Source organism: Podarcis erhardii (assembly GCF_964252035.2).
Source record: "Podarcis erhardii genome assembly, chromosome: 14".
Taxonomy (NCBI): Eukaryota; Metazoa; Chordata; class Lepidosauria; order Squamata; family Lacertidae; genus Podarcis; species Podarcis erhardii.
The window spans coordinates 32,556,729-32,575,654 of record NC_138503.1 but is presented as its reverse complement, the minus strand read 5'-3'; the positions used below and the strand labels follow the sequence as shown (position 1 = coordinate 32,575,654).

Below are 18,926 nucleotides of genomic sequence, written 5' to 3'. Positions count from 1 at the left end.
TTATATTTATGTGTGTGTGTGTGTGTGTGTGTGTGTGTGTACAAACACACACACACACACACACACACACACACACACACACCTACGTGTGTATACACACCAAATCTGAAAGCTGTTTACAATACAAAATCAAAACTCTAAAACATATATGAAAACAGAATATATCTGCACATATACAAAATGCTGGATTGCTGAGCAGTATGATCCAGAATGGACATGGGGAGAAAGTGAAGTTCTCAGCAAGTATCTAAAAGATGCTGTGGTTGGTGTCTGCTGGATAACATGCAGAGCGGAATAAACATTTTAATACTTCCATGTTTTGGATTGCAGTCAAAATTTCAGTAACCCAGTTTGTGCAATCTGCTAGTCCCCATCGTGCACCTCACTGCAACTGGACGGTTGCAGTGGCTGCTGGCTTCATCCTGATCTCTGGTACTGCATTTGGTGTGTATTTGGTTTTGTTTTTAAAAAATCTAGATTCTGTCAGTTATTCTGGTTGAATTCTTGTGCCTGTGAGATTGTTATTATTATGTATTTCTTTATACCCGAATTTTTCCCCTGATGGGACTCAAGGCGGCTTGCATATAAAAAATGAGAACTGCTAAAAACATAGAAAAAACAATCATTAAAAAAACCATATACCATATACATGTATGAAATCTGTTAAAACCATACAAATAAGTATAATAAAAACAACATGGCACCAGCCCTTTCATTAAAAGCAGTCCGTTCCCAAAAGCCTGTTGGAACAAAAAAGTCTTTACCTGCTGAGAGATGGACAAGGAGGGAGCCAGTTTGACTTCTCTAGGGTGGAAGTTCCAAAGTCTGGGAGAAGCCACCAAGATTCTGATTTAGTCCTCCTAGTCTGATGTTGAGTTGAGAACAGACATTGGCCTTGTCTTGCTCATGAGGAGGAAACTCCCCCCCCCCCTGTACTGTGGATTTAAAGTGATACCATAAATTCTGTGAATTTAAAGTGATACCATCAATATCTGATTTTACGTCTTTGAAAGTCAGTTGTTCAGGCTTTCATGCTCACATCCATATGGACCCGGGTTAGTGGCACTGAAATCAGAAGAATAACATACAATTTGCATGATGAGCCATTTCCAGATAATGTAAACATAGACATCGAATCAACATCTTAGATACCATAGCTGGTGTCATATAGTGGACGAAAGTGTGATCTGTGGTTCAAGAGATCTCCAGTTCAATCTTGCCTTAGCCATGAACTCCCTTGCAATCCACTGCTTTCTCAGTCACCTACCCTGCTCCAATATGTGATAACTAGCTTCATCTGGATCCAACATATGGGGTTGCATCCAACTAAGTACTCATTAGAGGAGACCCACTGAAATTAATGAAACTATCTATGTTAGTCATGCCCATCAATTTCAATAGATGTGCTCAATGGAGAATGCAACCCTTAGGCCAAGATCCAATGTTGGGTGTACTTAGAAGAGACCCTTGGAAGAAGAAAAATGGACAGCTGAGGTCCAATAACTTCAACAGGTCTACTCTGAGAAGACTGGATACAACTCTTGATATTTAGGCAGTGCCTTTTGCCTAGCTGACATCCTTCATTAACTCTGTAATCCTTCCAACAGTCTTGTAAAATTAACCCGTATTGCAGTTAAGTCTCACTGAAATTAGTGGGGCAGATCAGTCATGACATAAGAGCGTTTCAGTGAGATTGAAGTGCAACTAATTTCATCTAGATCAGTTGTTCCAAAACTTTTTTGGGCTACCATCCTCTTTGTCCCGTAAACTCACTCCCAGTGCCCCCTATCCTATAAAAGGCATTATTCAGAAGAGCGGTTTGCATGACCCACTAAAGAAGGTAACAACATAAAAAAATTCAAAACAGTAACAATTAGTTGCACACTTACTCAAAATCCAGTTAAAACTACTTAGTTCTATTCAGTCAACAAAATTGATGAACTTGGTTCAGTGAGAACAGCTTTTCAAAGTCTGATAGGCATTTATACCTTGACCCCCCCCCCACTACCTCCCCGACGGTGGTACTTCCCATTTTGGGAACCATTGAATTTAGATCTAGTCCATGGAGCTGGTTTAAAAGCTTTCAGTGAAAACAAAAATATCCTCCTGTGCATTTTGGGGGCAAAAATGTGTTAGAGCCGCTTTTCACTTGGCCTGCTGCAGAAAGCAACTTTTCATCACAAACAACAACATAATAGGCCTTTGGCAATAAGCTTCAGAAATGCCTTTGTTTATCATGGTCCAGTCTATGGCCTTCGCCATTCCTCCTCCCCTCCCCTCCTCCAAATGGAAAAAAAAGAATAATTTCTAGAAACTTAAACCAAAAGTTAAAGGATCTCAGGGGGGTCATCCTTCCTGTAGGAAGCAGATTTTGGCACCTCTTGCTGATATTGTGGTGGTGGTGGTTCTCGGGGAGAGACGGCCGGGCGTATCAGTTTCAAAGAATGCCGTGTGCGGCTGATATGACATATTAATGAAACGAAGATTAATACCATGTGACACTGCTGCTGCTTAGCTGTACAAGCAGGGGCTAACGAAGCTAATTGAAAACATACTCCTGGTTCACAAAATTATAACTTAGTGACGGCTTATGTCAGAAAGGAATAATTTTCATCCCATCTTGAGCTGCCTCTGGAGCGATCTTGGCCCCCCTGGCCCTAATCCTGTAAAAGATCAAACACACATCCTAGGCTGGTTAGTGCAATTTCAGAAAGAGGCAAGCAGGAGCAAAAACTAGCATTTCAGCACTCTCCCCCGCCCCCAAATAATTAAAATTAGACTTCACTAGTTTGATGCTATGGAAATGGGCCCTGAAAGTATAGACCCCCCCCCCGAAAAAAAAAAAAAAGGTTTCTTCAGAATTACTTTGGGGCTTCATCTCATGCTAGTCTAACAGAGAACAGACCCATTGAAATTGATGGGCATGACTAACACAGGTTCATTAATTTCAGTGGAACTACTCTGATTACTTCTTAGTTGGATATAACCCAAATAACCTTGGAAGAGGAAAACCTGGGATATAATTATTTCTAAGATACATTTGGCTGCTGTGGTGTAGTGCTTAAAAGTGAGATACCAAGGCCCAAATCCCACTACCATGAAGCTCACTGGGTGACTTTGGGCCAGTCCCTCTTTTTCAGTATAACCTACCTCACAGGGTTGTTCTGAGGGGACTGTGGATCTTCTTGGGCTCCTAGGGAGGGAGGTGGGATATAAATGTAGTAATCAGTGCTTTTTTGGTTTTAAAAGAACATCCCAGTACAGTACTTATATATCAAGCACAGAGCTGTCAGGACCAGCACAAAATGGCTGCCATGGTCAGCAAAATTAAGATGTGTTGGCACTCTGTACTGGTGAACACTGTCACACACACAAAAAGCCATGGTGGTGACGATGATAATAATTATTATAATAGCAGCTCAGGCCACTTGTTGCAATGGCACTGTTTTGCTCCATTGAATTACAGTACTGCTTCTTTGAAACAATGAAGTTTCAATAAAGTGACTACTCAGATCTGACTGAATAATAGTAATATTAATAATATTTGATAATATAATACAGCACAAGGCTGCCTTCATGCAATAAGCTCTCTGTCAGTTGAGAGGCAGGTCCTTCCTAGGGGAAAGTTTCCCACATTGTCACCAGGGTGCCTCCATTGTAACAATACTGGGGCTGTCAGCAAGGAGTGTCGGCTTTCTCTGCAATGTCCCTGGAAGTCTTTCCTCTCAGTATCTCTTCAGTTTTGTTGTCATTACTTATTAAGTCTCTCGGTATGGGCTTCCTGGAGGTGTCTGCTTTTCGACTTTAGGATGGTGGATGAGACTGTTCCTTGTCCTGATCCAGCTAGGCCTATTTTTAAAGTTTTAAGTATGTATCTGTTTGCGGGTGAACCCCAGCAAGAGATTTACACAGAAGGATAAACCTCAATAGAAATTTTACAGTAAAAATGGAAAAGAGAAGTGACTAAAGTGGAAATAAAGGAAATTTGAAAGCATTCCTGTTTACCCAGGCAGATGAATACTGTTCCTGGCAAGTCTGAGATCACTGGATAGAACAATGTTTTTAACTGTAACTGATTTTAGATGCTTTACATTATAATTGTTTTTAGAATGTTTCATCTGTTTTGTTTCCCCCCTCTTTGTTTTTATTTTTAAATTGTGGATCTGTTTGCCTCTCTTGGCCCCTTGGGGAGGAAGGGTGGGGTTAATAATAATACAGTAGTAGTAATTATTATTATTATTATTATTATTAATAATAATAATAATTACTACTACTTCTCTTCTGGGAACTTGAACTTAGGTTGCAATGCTGTTAATTCAAGGGCTGAAACAAGTTGAAAGAGAAGACGAGATTTCTAACTGTCTTGAGCAACTGTGTGAAATACGTAGCTGCAAAGTTGTTACCTCCAATGCAGCCTTCTCCAATAGATGTTCCCAGATGTTTTGTACTGCAATTCCCATCAGCACAGCCATTTTGGACTCTCATCTCCCATTAGTCCCAGACAGCCTGGTTGTTTTGAACTACAGCCCTGGCCAGCAGTCCAAAATGTCTGGAGGGCATCAGGTTGGGGAAGTCCAGGCTAGTGGTTGGAACTCACAGTTGCCTAGAGACACACAATGACCCCTGAACAAACCAAGATAACCAGCAAAGGAATTTGGTAGGAATGCTTGTTCTTGAATATAAATGGGTTGTTATTTGGGGACAGCAAACACAAGTTGTTGTTGTTGGTTTTTTTTTTAAAAAAAAGAGGAAGCAGGGAAAACTTTTATTTTAGTGCAAATGTTCCTCTTGTTTTTGAATGTGGATATTTGTAATTATAGGGCAGTTCTTTAAAAGATTGGGGACCACAATAAAGTAGATCCAGAAACCAGACAAGTGCTTTCGTTTACTACCCTTGTAAACGCATTTCCTTCCCCCTCTCCCCACCACCATGACCACTGTGGAACGCCAACAGCTTAGCAGCAACTCAAACCAGCTGCCCACGATGTTACTTAACCCTCCGAAGGGGCTTTCAACTTAATAGTGTGTCAGAAATTGATGGTGAACTTGGACGGTGCCTTGGTACAGCTTCACTTCTGATTAAATGGAACTGCTTCCAGCAGCTCTCCATGGGGTTTTAAAGCACACTGCTCCGGTTTTTATTTAATGTATTGTTTTGCTTGTTTATCTCTTTTTGTGGGAAGTCTCCAGTGGCACTGCCTTGAGTTCTTGAATGGCAGAGTGTCAAAGGGTGGATGGGCACTATGTTTTGGGAGAAGGGGATTGTGTATGAGATTAAGGGGGGGCTGATGTTGACATCATGGTAAGTGGGATTTGAAATTACAAGATAGGCAAGAGCTCAGTTCTGAAGATCAGAAACATGACTGGCAGTGGCTCTGTAGGGTTTCAGACAGCGGTCTTGGGAGAGGCTGAAGATTGAACTTGGGCCTGGTCTGCAGGCTCTAGCTTGCGCAAAAAGCTGTTGCTTGACCGTTGATGGGGACAGACGATCGCTATCACATAACTGCACTGCTCAAAATTCTGTACTGGCTGCCCTTAAGCTACTGGGCCAGGTTCAAGGCTTGCATATTCATATACAAAGCCCTTAGACAATTTGGGTCCAGGCTACTTCAAGGAGTGCCTAATCCCTTTTATCCCTGCCTGATCATCATATTTGCGGGAGTCACTGTTAGTAGCCCTTCATGGCTCAGATGCATGACCACCAGGGCTTGTGCTGTGTTTTGTATTGTGGGCCTAGTTTTATGCAACTCACTTCAATTTGAGGTCAGACAGAACCCCTCCACCTGGTGCCTATTGTAGACTTTTCCTATTTCATCAGGCATTTTAATGGATGTTTGATTCTATAGTTTTAACTTGTGTTTATCTTTTGTATTACATTTTTGAAAACCACTTAAGAGACTATTGTGGCTAAGCAGTATGAGCATGGTTTAAATAAGAACAACCTGGGACCTGTAAATCATGTGCTCTACCGGTGAGCTACGGTCCTCCCTTTCAAAAACCAAACAGTTTGTTACATGGAAGGTACTAGAACATAGGCAGCTATGAGAGCTCTGGGTCACACTTTCAGAATGAAGATTTGCTCAGGCCATGCCAAACTTTTTATTGATAAGAAATACATTGGAAGACGTAAAGAAACAACTCCTAACAGTGCTTGATTTATAACACAGAACACAACTACTTTATAATATGATCATTGTCCTTGAATCTTCCTGCCACACTTGCCATCCTCTCCTTTGAGAAGCACTGATCTAACTCAACATTGCCTGCACTGAGTGGCACTGACTCACCAGGGTTTCAGGCTGTGAGTCTCTCCCATCCCTACCTGGAGGTGCCGAGATTTGAACCTGGAACCTTCTATATGCAAAGCAGATGCTCTACCACTGAGCTATGGCCCCTTCTCCACAGGCATGTGCCAAAGGGCTTCCTGGGGGGTGGGGTGGGGAGCTGGTTTGCTGTTTGCCCCCTCTTGAGTGTCTTGTTTTCATTTGTTTATTGATCTTTTAAAAGAAAGTGTATTTCAGCTTTCTGCTCAAAGCCTTCAGATAACTTTGCAGTATTAACTAAGTAGAGGCCTTAGAAGAACATTAAAGCATTAACAAATGGAGTGTGTGTGTTGTGTTTTTGAAAGACAAACATAATGCCTATGATATGGAATCGCTTCTCAGCTTGCCACTTAAAAATGTTGAAAGTGGCCTGTGAATATTTTGTTCATTTGTTTAGACAATTTATATACTACTTACATACTTATTTACCAGAATAGCTAAGCTAAGCAGTTTGCAACATATCTTAAAACATCATAAAGATAAAAGACAATAAATACTAGGAAAAATCCGTATTCTAGAGCAACGCAATTAACAACCAAACAGATCCTATCATCATGGGTTTTTTTCTTACCTTGCATTGTAACATTTCCCCTCCCGTTTCTTTTGCAGGTATTCCTTTGGTAAGTGAACATAACTCAGAAAATCCTCAGTAGTTGTATTTTCGTGCACTTTCAGGGTATGTAATACTTTAAAATTTCTCTATTGCTATTCTTCCTCCCCCACTTTTTTTTTTTAAAGGGAAATAGTTCTAACCTTTTAGGACTTATGGACACATTTGCAAACCAGATAAACTGTTCTGGGCAGGCTCATCCCCTCACCCTACTCAGTTGCTGTTATTTATTTATTGCAATTATATCCCACCTTTTCCTCCCAGGAGTTCAAGGTTTTCCCCCTCCTCATTTAATCCCCACAACAACCCTGTGAGGTAGTTTAGGCTGAGAGGCAGTGACTGGCTCAAGATCACCCAGTGAGCTTCATGGTTGAGTGTTCTCCATGGTCTTAACCTAACGCTCTAACCCATGGGTAGGCAAACTAAGGCCCGGGGGCCGGATCCGGCCCAATTGCCTTCTAAATCTGGCCCGCGGACGGTCTGGGAATCAGCGTGTTTTTACATGAGTAGAATGTGTGCTTTTATTTAAAATACATCTCTGGGTTATTTTGGGGGGGATAGGAATTTGTTCATCCCCCCCCCAAAAAAATATAGTCTGGCCCCCCAACAAGGTCTGAGAGACAGTGGACCGGCCCCCTGCTGAAAACGTTTGCTGACTCCTGTGTCTAACCACTGCTCCACATTGAGCTATAATAAATTGCTTCTTTTAAGCTTGATTTCAGCAAAGGGGTGGGAACCCTGTGGGGGTCAGGGAAGGCCTCTGTCAGCCCATGAGCACCCTTGAGCGCCACTTTGGCGACCCCTTTCTTAAAGGCACCTGGGAATGTGGGTGGGGTTCCACCTCAAGCAGTTCATGGCTTACGGAAGCATTCCAGAGCAGGTTCAAAGGTCCGTTGTCTTTTCTTCTTCTCTAGCAGGAGCTAGAACTGGCTAGGAAAGTGTCGCACCTTGGAAGGTTCACTGGAGATGCTGCCTGTTGCCTTGGCTCAGAATTGGGGCTGTATTCAATCCGAGCTGGCTTTGTGGTGAACCCGAGCAAAGTCTTATTCTGTTCTTATCACTTGAATTTTACACTTCCGATAGGTTATGCCAGTTTCACACCTATCTATAAGAAGCATGGTGTGCTACCCCACACCAGGAGTTCAGTGTAGGATCACCACAATTTTTTCACTCATTCTTTCCAGGGCATCCATTCATTGTTATCTACATGTGTAGACTGCCCTTTATTGTGTTGACCTGATCTCAGGGCGGTTTCCGTCAATGCACAAAAATACAGGGAGCAAAAATAAAGACAACTATTAAGACAGTCCAATTAAGCTGTGGGTTAAACCACAGAACCTAGGGTTGCTGATCAGAAGGTCGGTGGTTTGAATCCCCGCGACGGGGTGAGCTCCCGTTGCTCCATCCCTGCTCCTGCCAACCTAGCAGTTCAAAAGCACGTCAAAGTGCAAGTAGATAAATAGGTACCGCTGTGGCGGGAAGGTAAACGGCGTTTCCGTGCGCTGCTCTGGTTCACCAGAAGCGGCTTAGTCATGCTGGCCACATGACCCGGAAGCTGTACTCCAGCTCCCTCGGCCAATAAAGCGAGATGAGCGCCGCAACCCCAGAGTCGGCCACGACTGGACCTAATGTTCAGGGGCCCCTTTACCTTTTTAATAGAGCAACAGCATGAAGCCAAACAATTGGTGATGGCTACTAAGTTATTGCCAAAAACCCAGGAGAATGAAACTGGTTTTACCTGCTTGTGGAGGCCCATCAGGGCCTCTGTCATTCAGGCTTTCAGAGGAAGGGGATTCTGGAGCCGGGACTCCACAACACAGAAGACCCTCTCATGCATCACCATATGGTGGGCTGCACCTTGATGCCTATCAGACAGCACAGGTTGTGCTTGGTTTCCAGAGGAGCCATATGAATTGGTCAAAACTTGCACTGGTAGGTGAATTTGTAAGAAGGCATTTGAGTCCCAAAGCCACAGGACTTTAAATATCATATAGTAACCTTTGTGGTGGATGCTTCTTTGATGAGCTTTTGGTTTCAGCTTCGTCCCAGTGGCATGCCAGGCAGGCCCGTTGCCTCCTAGTAACTTTTTTGGGGATGTTGTAGGAGATTGCCACCACCATCCATCTCTGCTCACCCACCACTCCTGATTTCTGTCTTATGTAAAAACATGAGTAGATACAGCTTCTTCCTCAACTGGGTCAAGTCTTTGAGTCCTGGTTAATCAAACCCTTTGTACACAGCAGGCTCCTGCTCTATTCCTTCTGTTTTTGGATGAGATGCTTCTGAGTTGGGATTAATGAAATAAAAATGCCGCAAGCCTCCCCCCGCGGTTCTTTGTTTTTTTGGCGAGGAATGCAGGAAACCCACAATATATTTTTGTTATAATAGAACTGTGGAACAGTGACATTTTGTCGTCTATCTGTTGTTGTCAGAAGGCATTTAAATATTGCTGAGCTTTTTTTTTTTTTTGCTGGGGGGAATCCCACTTTAGCGTTGGGTAGTGTTTACTTCAAAGGACAGTCTTAACAGTTCCTGCTGGGATCCTTTGTACCCGCTGGGTGCTTCCTGTTCCCTTGCAGGAAGCATGGTGCTTGCTTGCTTTTTTATTTTTTGTAAAGCATATTTTGAGATTGGCTCGTATTTCAAACAAAAACCATCTTTATTAATAGTGGGCTATATTGAATGAAACCACTACTTGTGCAATGGAACTTCTCTCCTCTCCCTGCCTCCCCCAATTTGCTCCAGGGGGTTGGGGAAACCTCAGATCAGATTTTGTTGGGTTGGGTGCGCAGTAGGAGCCGGGAAGGTGAAGTTCTGTTGTGCAAGCAGAAGTTATTTCTCAAGTGCAATGCTTTAAATTCGCCTTGTCATGAGGCCTATATGGAACACCTGCATTCAGCAGCAGTCTACCCCTTAATGGGATGCCTGTGTTCTGCGGCAGACTGCCTCTGTAGGGAGTGCAGCAAGAGAGTTTCTTTTGCATTCTTGCCCTGCTAATGGGCTTCCTGTGGGTATCAGGTTGGCCACTGGGCCAGAGGGATCTTTTATTCTGATCCAGCAGGGCTGCTTTAATTTTCATTTTTTATTTCTGCATACAAGCCCTTTACTTTAGCAGAGATCCACCTCTGAATAACCGCCGACGTTCTTGGCCTTGTTCTTGAGCTGTTTTGCTAAGACGACAACCAGGGTGGTGTCTCTGGACCAGGTGTGGCAAGGTTTAATGCTGTCGGGAGTGCCCCCTGGGTGCAATGGCCTCCGTTGCCCTCGGGGTTGGAATTTCTCTGCAGCGATGTCACTGCCACAAAGCTGAGCCCTAACCGTGTTTGTCATGCTCTGCTGCCCTTGACGGTCTCCCGTGGCCTGGCTTCCTCCTTGATCCCCCTATTCCTTGGGGAGAGAGGGAGTGAGAGAGACCTTCCCTGGTCCCAGAGGTGGAGCTTAACAAGAAGCACCTGTTTCAAAGGCCTGGGACACTTCTACCACAGCTGTTCACAGTGTTCAGCCATTTCCTGGCCAGCTGGGTCATGAGAATGTTCTCACCACCTAGAGATCTGTTGCTGGGCTTGGGGTGAATCCACCCCCCAGGAAATGTCCTTTAATTTAGCCCTCAGTTACAGATGGTGGACCCTTTTTCCAACGTTGAAATGCAACCCAAAGTAAGGACTAGTTTGCTTCTATTACTATGGCGACTATTAATAATAATAAAGTTACACATTGACTTTTACTTATTACAATTAATTTATTAATCGCCTTCTAAACCACTATCTCAAGGCAATTGACACATAAGATAATTAAGAAAGGCTAAAAGCACAAAATACATTTAAAACAAGACTAAAATCCTAACAAATGGACACTTGTGGTAAATATCCATTTATCCAGCTGGAAAAGCCTGTCTCAATGTGATGTACAGACTTACCATTAAGAACCACTAAGATAGTTTTAAAAAACAGTACAAAGAACAACTGAGGATAGGGTTAAATGCAATGAAAAAGGGAACCGAGGCAGAGACCTTTTCTTCTAGCTTTGAAAGTTTGTTGAAATAGAAATGTTTTCGGTTGCTTCTGGGAAGTACATATTATTATTATTATTATTATTATTATTATTATTATTATTAATGTATCTTAATAGGGGTGTTGTTTCCAATAAACAGGAGCAGCTACACTTAAGGCCCTGCTCAGAGTTACTGAGGAGCTGGTTTCTGAATTTTTGGGGACTTTAAGGAAAAACTCCAGCAGAAAGCAGTGACTTACTGGGTATATAAGAAAGAAGGCTTACTCTTAAGCAACCTGGCCCTAAGATGTACAGGGCCAGTAACAGATTGGCAACCAGGGCAAAACCCACAGCAAGTTCTGTGCTGGTAGTAATTTGACCCCACAATAAATTTTATGTAGTGGCAACAATGCACTTGGCAGTTTACAGGGGAAAAAATCCTTCACCAACCTGCTACCTTCCAGATATTTTGGACTACAACTCCCATCAGCCTCAGCCCCTACCTAAAACACCTGGAGGACAAAGTGTTAGCAATCTCTATAATAAGCTCTCTCTCTCTCTCCCCCTCTCTCACACACACACGCTTGTTCAGCCCTGAAGAAAATATAATATAAAATTTAGATGGAGTGAGGGGAGACACAAACAGGAAGAAGCAAGGCGCCCACTATCTCTGATTTCCCTGGGGGTGGAAGGAAGACATTTTTGATTCAACAATATTTTCCAGCTGGATTAAAAGGTCTCTTAGCAGTTCGTTTTGCTTTAAAACCTATCATTAGTTGCTTTTGGTACTGCTTTTAAAACGATCTTAGCTGTTTTTATGGTCTGGCTTTGAGACAGGAGGCGTTTCATAAATATTATTGTTATTGTTATTCATTTAAAGTAACGAGAATCTTAAAAATGTATCTTGGAATCGCTTCTGCTCTCTCTTGATTCGGGGTCCTGTTTGTTTCTTAGCCTGGAAAGGGTTTTGTGTTTGTGTGTCGATAACTTTTTTTTATTTGTAGAAACGGGACAATTGGGCTGTTGATTATTCCTGTTGTCCGCGTACGACTGGGGGGAAAAACCCCTTTCCCCTTCTGCCTTATTAAATCTATTTTTCAAGCTGTCACTTAGCTGGCCTTTAGCGACAGAGTCGGATGTTTATATGGCCCTGGACGCTGCAGTGCTTGTTTCCAATTGTGCGAGCACCTTACCCCAGCCGTTGTGAATTAAATGCTCCTCACGACCTCTTGCCCTCCCTGCTCTTAAATTCATGCTTTAAAAACAGCTTAATGAGGGGTTTACTGGCCCAATTGAAAGTTTTTATTAAAACCTATTAGTGTGCTAGAGTAGCCCGCATGAAGGAAGCAATTAGCCCGGAGCGACTCTTAACTCTCTTTCTCTCCTGGCCTACAGCTATGCCAGGTTTTCCGCTAAACTGTTTCCAGATTCAGCCTTAACCCGAAACGTTGCCATTTTTTTTGGGTATGAGATTCGTACCCTCTGGCTTAATTTATAGCTTTGTTTCCTTCGCTCTCCCTAACCTTAGTTCACAATGACATTTTGGGTTTTAATTTAATTAGAAGGGGCAATAAGAGGCTGTTCCTCATTATCTTGGTCTGTCTTGTTGCTGTGCATTAATGCAAACTTGCATATGAACACCCTTCCCAAAATAATAAAAAAAAATTGGCTGGCATGTTTTTAAACCTCTGCCTCCAGATCAGGCAGAAGCTGCTATTTCCCACCCTGGATCTTATGCCTCACTTTCCCCTTCCAGAAATAATGTGCTCTAAGTGGCTTATAAGTATAAAAGCAAAACGTAAAAACAACTGTTAAAACACAAAATTATCAAACAAAGAACAGGGGCAAAAGCCTTAAGAGACCCTCATCAGCAATCAAGTTAATAATTAGCCACAGATCAAAAGCATGTTTTAAGCCTTACAGGCAGAAACTTAAGAAACTGACACAGGCAATTTTGGGACACATTTTTAATTTATTTACCCTAAACTGCCTCCTAATGTATCTTGGGGTCATAGAATATCCCCCAACGAAGGCATCTGTGTTGTGTCAGGAGAAGAACATTTAAATCTGATTCCTGGATCAGCTTTTGTTTGGAGAAAACCACATGGGACATTCCACCCACCCACCCCCGAAAATACTTAAACAGGAATTTTAAAAATGTTCATAGGCAATTGGGGTAGGTGCATTTTCTTCTCCCAGGCCAAATTCGAATGTATCTCGGGCTGTTAAATTGCCCCCCAAAAGCCATGTCAGCATCAGGACACTTAACTTCTTTCTTTGGTTCAGTGTTGTATAAACCAGACACATTGTTTTTAGTAAATTGGGTAAAATATTATCATATAACAATAATTCTTTATTTTTAGACCACCTTTCATTAAGCCCACAGTTCAAGCATTATGAGGAAGATTGTAATAATGGAAATAAATAATAGTAGAAAGGTTGGTATAAAATCATCAGAGAGTTGGAGTAAGACCTAGGAGACCAGGGTTCAAATCCCCACTCAGCCATGAAGCACCCTGAGTGACATTGGGCCAGTCTCTCCCTCTTAGGCTTACCTACCTCACAGGATTGTTGTGAGGATTAAATGGGAAGGATGAGAACCATTGACATCACCTTGAGGTCCTTGGAAGAAAAAGTGGTATATAAATGCAATAAAATAAATAACTTGCTGTCCTCCAGATATTTTTTGGACTCTAGTTTCTACCAGCCCCAGCCAGCATGATTAGGACTGATGGAAGTTGTAGTTTAGCCACACCTGATGATTCCCCACCCTTCAAAAGTGTAGCGTGCCTATTATTGAGCAGCTGAGCAGGAAAAGCATTTTTCTGAACTCCTTGTAGTCACAGGGGATTGTGGGAAAGGACAGGGAAAAATAATTAAACCAATTAACTCTCCCAGGCGACAGAGGGCCTTCAAGTTCTTGCTAGCTGCAATCTGCACGTATCCGCAGCTAAGTAACTATACATAATTACAAAGTTTGGAAATGGCAGGAATGAGATTAATTTACGTTACGCAGGACCCTTGTGCCACTAAGTCAGATCTGAAAAACTCTCAGCACAAACAAACACAAACTGCCCTGCCAATCCCCTTGGAGCTCAAGGAGACCAGAATTCAAAGCAAACAGTGTTTAGTGGGAAGGGAAAGCAAACAGATTTTGGATCTCTTTCCTTGCTCCCCGCCCCCATCAAAAACCATGTGTGCGATTAGCCGGAACTGATAACTTGCCCGGAAACAAATAATGACGAAATGTTGAGCCAGATCTGTCTGGAAGGCATTGGAACCCACTTATCGCTGCTTATAATGCCTCAGATATGAAATGGTTATGTTTTACAAAGGGGGGAAAATCTTTTAAATCAAAACCTCAAAATTACATCCAAAGTGTTCCTAATTAGTCTGCAGACAGACTGCTGCTTACAGCCACAGGCTGTCCGTTGAATGCAAAGGACGGTCAGATCCTCAAATGGGCAAATTTGTAACCATGAGGTTGGTCACCTGTCCCGTGGCTGGCTGACACGGGAGCAAATTGCACTCAGGAGCAAAAGATCTCAAAAGTCATTGCCGCTTTTTCCTCTCAGCTGCCTCCATTTGCATCTGCTTTTTGCAGTGCTGTGCTTTGCCCCTTGAAATCGTTCACATAATTGCTGCAATCACACCTGCTACTTTGCAATAATAGTTTTAATGGTAGGTTTTGCTCTCAGTATATACCCTTTTATCTTTTTACCCGAGCATGTGGTGCCTATCTAGCAAGGTGAAGCTCACCTGTTACCTCTCACAAGATGCGAGAGTTTCTCAGAAACAGTCAGTGCAGGTTCTTGTTACCTGTGCCGAACTCCAGCACTCTTGAACCAAACTATGCATGGACGGCTGTTGTTTTGACAGCTCTGAGGTGGGCCATAGCTCATTGGTAGAGTACAGGCATTACGTGTCAAACCTATCCCTGGCAGATCAGGGAAGAAATAATGGGAAAGGCGTCTACCCGAAACCCAGGCCATTCCCATTTGGTGTGATGTAAGCTGTAATGTACAGAACGCAGGAAGCTGCATTGTACTGAGTCAGAGTGTTGATCCAGCTAGCTCAGTTAGCCCATTATATCTGCACCAGCATTGGCTCTCTTGGGTTGCCAGGGATTGAACATGGGACCTTCTCCTTGCAAAGCAGATGCTCTGCCACTGAGGAGCCCACCCTCGGAATTATAGCTCTGGGAGGAGAATAGGGGTCTCTTAGTAACTATTGGCATCCTCAGCAAACTATAGTTCCCAGCATTATTTGGGGGAAAGCCAAGACCATTTAAATTGGCATCATAGTAGGTAGTGTAGAGATTTTGCCCTTTCTGCCATGTTTGTCAGCTTCCAGTCTGGGCTATTCATTGCAAAGAGAATGTCAAATTAGACCCTTCATCTGATATTCAGCAAATCTTACGTTCTTGACATTACTTAGACAAAACACACACTCACTCACTCACTTCATGCTGTAAATCTTCAAGCTACCTCTAGGTTTTTCATCATCATAATAGAGTTGTTAATATTGTTTTAATTATATTAATTGCCTTTTTACAGTTATATTGTACACAATATGTTTCCCCCTTTTTGTATTTAATCTGTGTTCTAATCTGTGTCTGTTTGGGAAAAGTAACAACAACAACAACAACTTTGGCAAACTATATTAAAAGACATAGCAAGGAGTGTGTATATATCTCTTTTTTATTATAATATTTATTGAATTTTCCATTATGTATTATTACAGTACTTTGGTATTTTTTCACCTTGGTATTTGCTCAGAAGAGTGTGCATATATCTCATTTATTATTATTATTATTTTAAAGACTAGGAATTATAATTTATTGTTTCATTCACTCTTCCATATGTTAAATATTTGGAGTAATATTGATGCTCGAGAGCCTCTGTTCCTAAGTCCAATTTCCGCTGAAGGAAGCACTTCCATATTTATTTAAAACCAGTAAAGCCATTCAAGGTCATTATTTGGGTTGTTTTCCTCCGGACGGACCGGTGACACCTGTATGGTTTTAAGCAATGGAAGCCATCTGTGAGGAGGAAGTTGGGTTGCCATGGTGACCAAGTACTAACATCTACTGTGACAAAAGCTGAATGAACTCCAGGGTCATTCAAGTGGGTGTGAAGGTCAGGCCGCCTCATTCCGTCCACTGTGAAATGAGATTTTGAGAAGAAATGTTTATACGGGCTACATATAACACTGCCTCTCATTTTCTGTTTCCGAAAACAAGGGTGATTTCTCAAACTCTTCCTCCTCCTCCTCAGGCCTCAAGTGAATCAAGTATTGATTTCTGGACCCAATCTAAGGCCGCTGTAATGACATTTAAAGCCCTATGTGACTTTAGGCCCCAAATACAGTGGTACCTCGGGTTACATATGCTTCAGGTTACATATGCTTCAGGTTACAGACTCTGCTAACCCAGAAATCATGCTTCAGGTTAAGAACTTTGCTTCAGGATGAGAACAGAAATCATGCTCTGGCGGCGCGGTGGCAGCGGGAGGCCCCATTAGCTAAAGTGGTGCTTCAGGTTAAGAACAGTTTCAGGTTAAGAATGGACCTCCAGAACGAATTAAGTACTTAACCCGAGGTACCACTGTATAGGAACATAAGAAGAGCCCTGCTGGATCAGGCCAGTGGCCCATCTAGTCCAGCATCCTGCCATTCGGATACCCCTGTGGGACTCCCACTAGCACAACTGACTTATGATTCCCAGCAGCAGGCATTTTGAGGCATACTGCCTCCGACAGTGGAGGATATACAAAGCCATCGTGGTTAGTAGCCATTGGTAGCCTTTTCCTTCATGAATTTCTATGAAAGCCTTTTAAAACCATCAAAGATGGTGGCTGTCACTACTGCCTTTTGCCTGTCTTGAATCTTCCAGAATTTGTCTTCGTTGGATGGCCCAGTTAGCTTTTAGTGTTGCAAGAGAAAGGTAAAGGCTTCACTGTCAGCTTTCTCTACACCGCACATCATTTTATACACTGTCTTGTGCCTCCCGTTCCTCGCCTTTTCTTTAAACTGAAAAGCCCCCAATATTTTAACCTTTCCGCATAGGAAAGCTGAAAGGACATCTCCCCATGTATTCACTTGCCTGTTCCTTGACTTCTGCTGGGAAGCCCTGTTAGTAGTTCCTCTGCCTAGCAAGGTCCATGGTGAAGGGAGGTCAACTTTTTGTTGGCAGGTGAAGGGACAACTTCTTTTCTCCAAGCCTGTGGAGGGTGAGATACATGGAAAGCTGCCTTATACCGAGTCAAAGCATTGCTCCATCTGGCTCAGTTTTGGTCTACACCAGGGGTCCTCAAACTTTTAAAACAGGGGGCCGGTTCACTGTCCCTCAGACACTTGGGGGGTGACTATATTTTGAAAAACATATGAATGAATTCCTATGCACACAGCACATATTTTATTTGTAGTACAGTGGCACCTTGGGTTAACTACTTAATTCATTCTGGAGGTCCATTCTTAACCTGAAACTGTTCTTAACCTGAAGCACCACTTTAGCTAATGGGGCCTTCAGCTGCTGCCGTGCCACTGGAGCATGATTTCTGTTCTCATCCTGAAGCAAAGTTCTTAACCTGAAGCATGATTTCTGGGTTAGCAGAGTCTGTAACCTGAAGCATATGTAACCTGAAGCATATGTAACCCGAGGTACCACTGTACACAAAAAACAGGAAAAAAAATACAATATTTCAAACAAAGAATGCAATTCACCTCAGGTGGAGGGGAGGGAGGGTGGCCTTTTCCCCTGCCCCAAAGTTGGCGACATCAGCGCTACACCCGCCCGGTGCCACTGCTGCCAGTGAGGAAGCACAAAAGCACTGGCACATTACCACTCTTCACCTTTTCTCTCTTTATTTCAAATTTCCTCGGATCCCTGGAGAGCAAGAGCTTGTGTTTACCTGCATGCGAGTGAATCGCTTTGTTCCATCCGTCTGAGAGTTCCCGGATACAGCAGCCCCTTTTTTTCTTTGCTTCCTTCCCTCAGGTGTGTGCCCTGCCTGGTGTGTGCACTCTCAATGCCTGGTTTGCGCTCTCGTGCCAAAATTCCAAATGGCCTTGCCACTAGCATGTGTGAAGGGCAACGGGCTGAAGGAACTAAGCAAGCGTGTGTGCGTTCTTTTCCATGGAAATGCCTCGCCACGTCGGGTTTAAATTGCCGCGCAGGGACTGACTGAGTGGGCGGCGAGGCTTCCAATTGGCTGCAGAAGCTTCCTGCAGCCAATCGGAAGCCTCACCGCCTGCTCAGTCATTCCCTGTGTGCTGAGGTAAACCCGGCATGGTGTTTTGGCCAGCGGGCTGGATTTATGAGCCTGGTGGGCCCGATCCGGCCTACAGACCTTAGTTTGAGGACCCCTGGTCTACACTGACTGGCAGTGGCTTATCAGCATTTCAGGCATATTTTCCTAGTCCTAACTGGAGGTGCTGGGTATTGAACCAGGGACCTTCTGTTTTTTTTTTTTTTTAATAATTTTTATTGGGTTTTTACATTTTATAACAACAGACACACACACAAAGACAAAGACAAACAAACACACAAATACAATTACATACCCTAAGTTTCTTTACCCACTTTCATTGACTTCCCCCCACCCCCTCCTCTTACATCCCAATTCCAAAGTTAATTCAGCAAGTTCTTACCTAACCTCTTAAAGATATTCACATTGCTTTTGAAAATTAAAATCTTTTGTTTATCTGTATTCAACTATCCAATTCTCTTATAATCATTAATTTCTTTTTTTTTTAAGGTCGATCTAACTTCCCCTTCACAAATTTTCCCTTTATTATATTAATTATAGGTCACATTGACCAAGTAAAACAAAACATAACATTTTATAATTCTATTCTCTCCCCCCCCTGCCCCGGTTTCTGTCCCTTCCTAGACAAATGTCCAGAAAACAAACAAAAAATATTTCTAGCCCGGATTCCTCACGTCCGAGGCGTCTGATTCTCTGTCAGTCCCTCTCTGCCAGCTATATTGGTAGTCCTCTTTG

At 42.9% G+C, this 18,926-nt stretch overlaps 1 protein-coding gene and 1 long non-coding RNA gene across 4 annotated transcripts in view; both read left to right on the top strand.

Moving 5' to 3' along the window:
* LOC309329509 overlaps nucleotides 1-18,926 on the top strand; it is a 219,638-nt gene that overhangs the window by 64,771 nt on the left and 135,941 nt on the right. The window lies entirely within an intron of this gene.
* LMF1 (lipase maturation factor 1) overlaps nucleotides 1-18,926 on the top strand; it is a 162,030-nt gene that overhangs the window by 10,987 nt on the left and 132,117 nt on the right. For all 3 annotated transcript variants that reach the window (XR_014151173.1, XM_081840256.1, XM_081840257.1), the window contains exon 3: nucleotides 6,933-6,943. Coding sequence is in view for 2 of the 3 variants with exons in the window: in XM_081840256.1 (XP_081696382.1) it covers nucleotides 6,933-6,943 (11 nt within the window). In the remaining variant the exon portion in view is untranslated. The remainder of the gene's footprint in view (nucleotides 1-6,932; nucleotides 6,944-18,926) is intronic.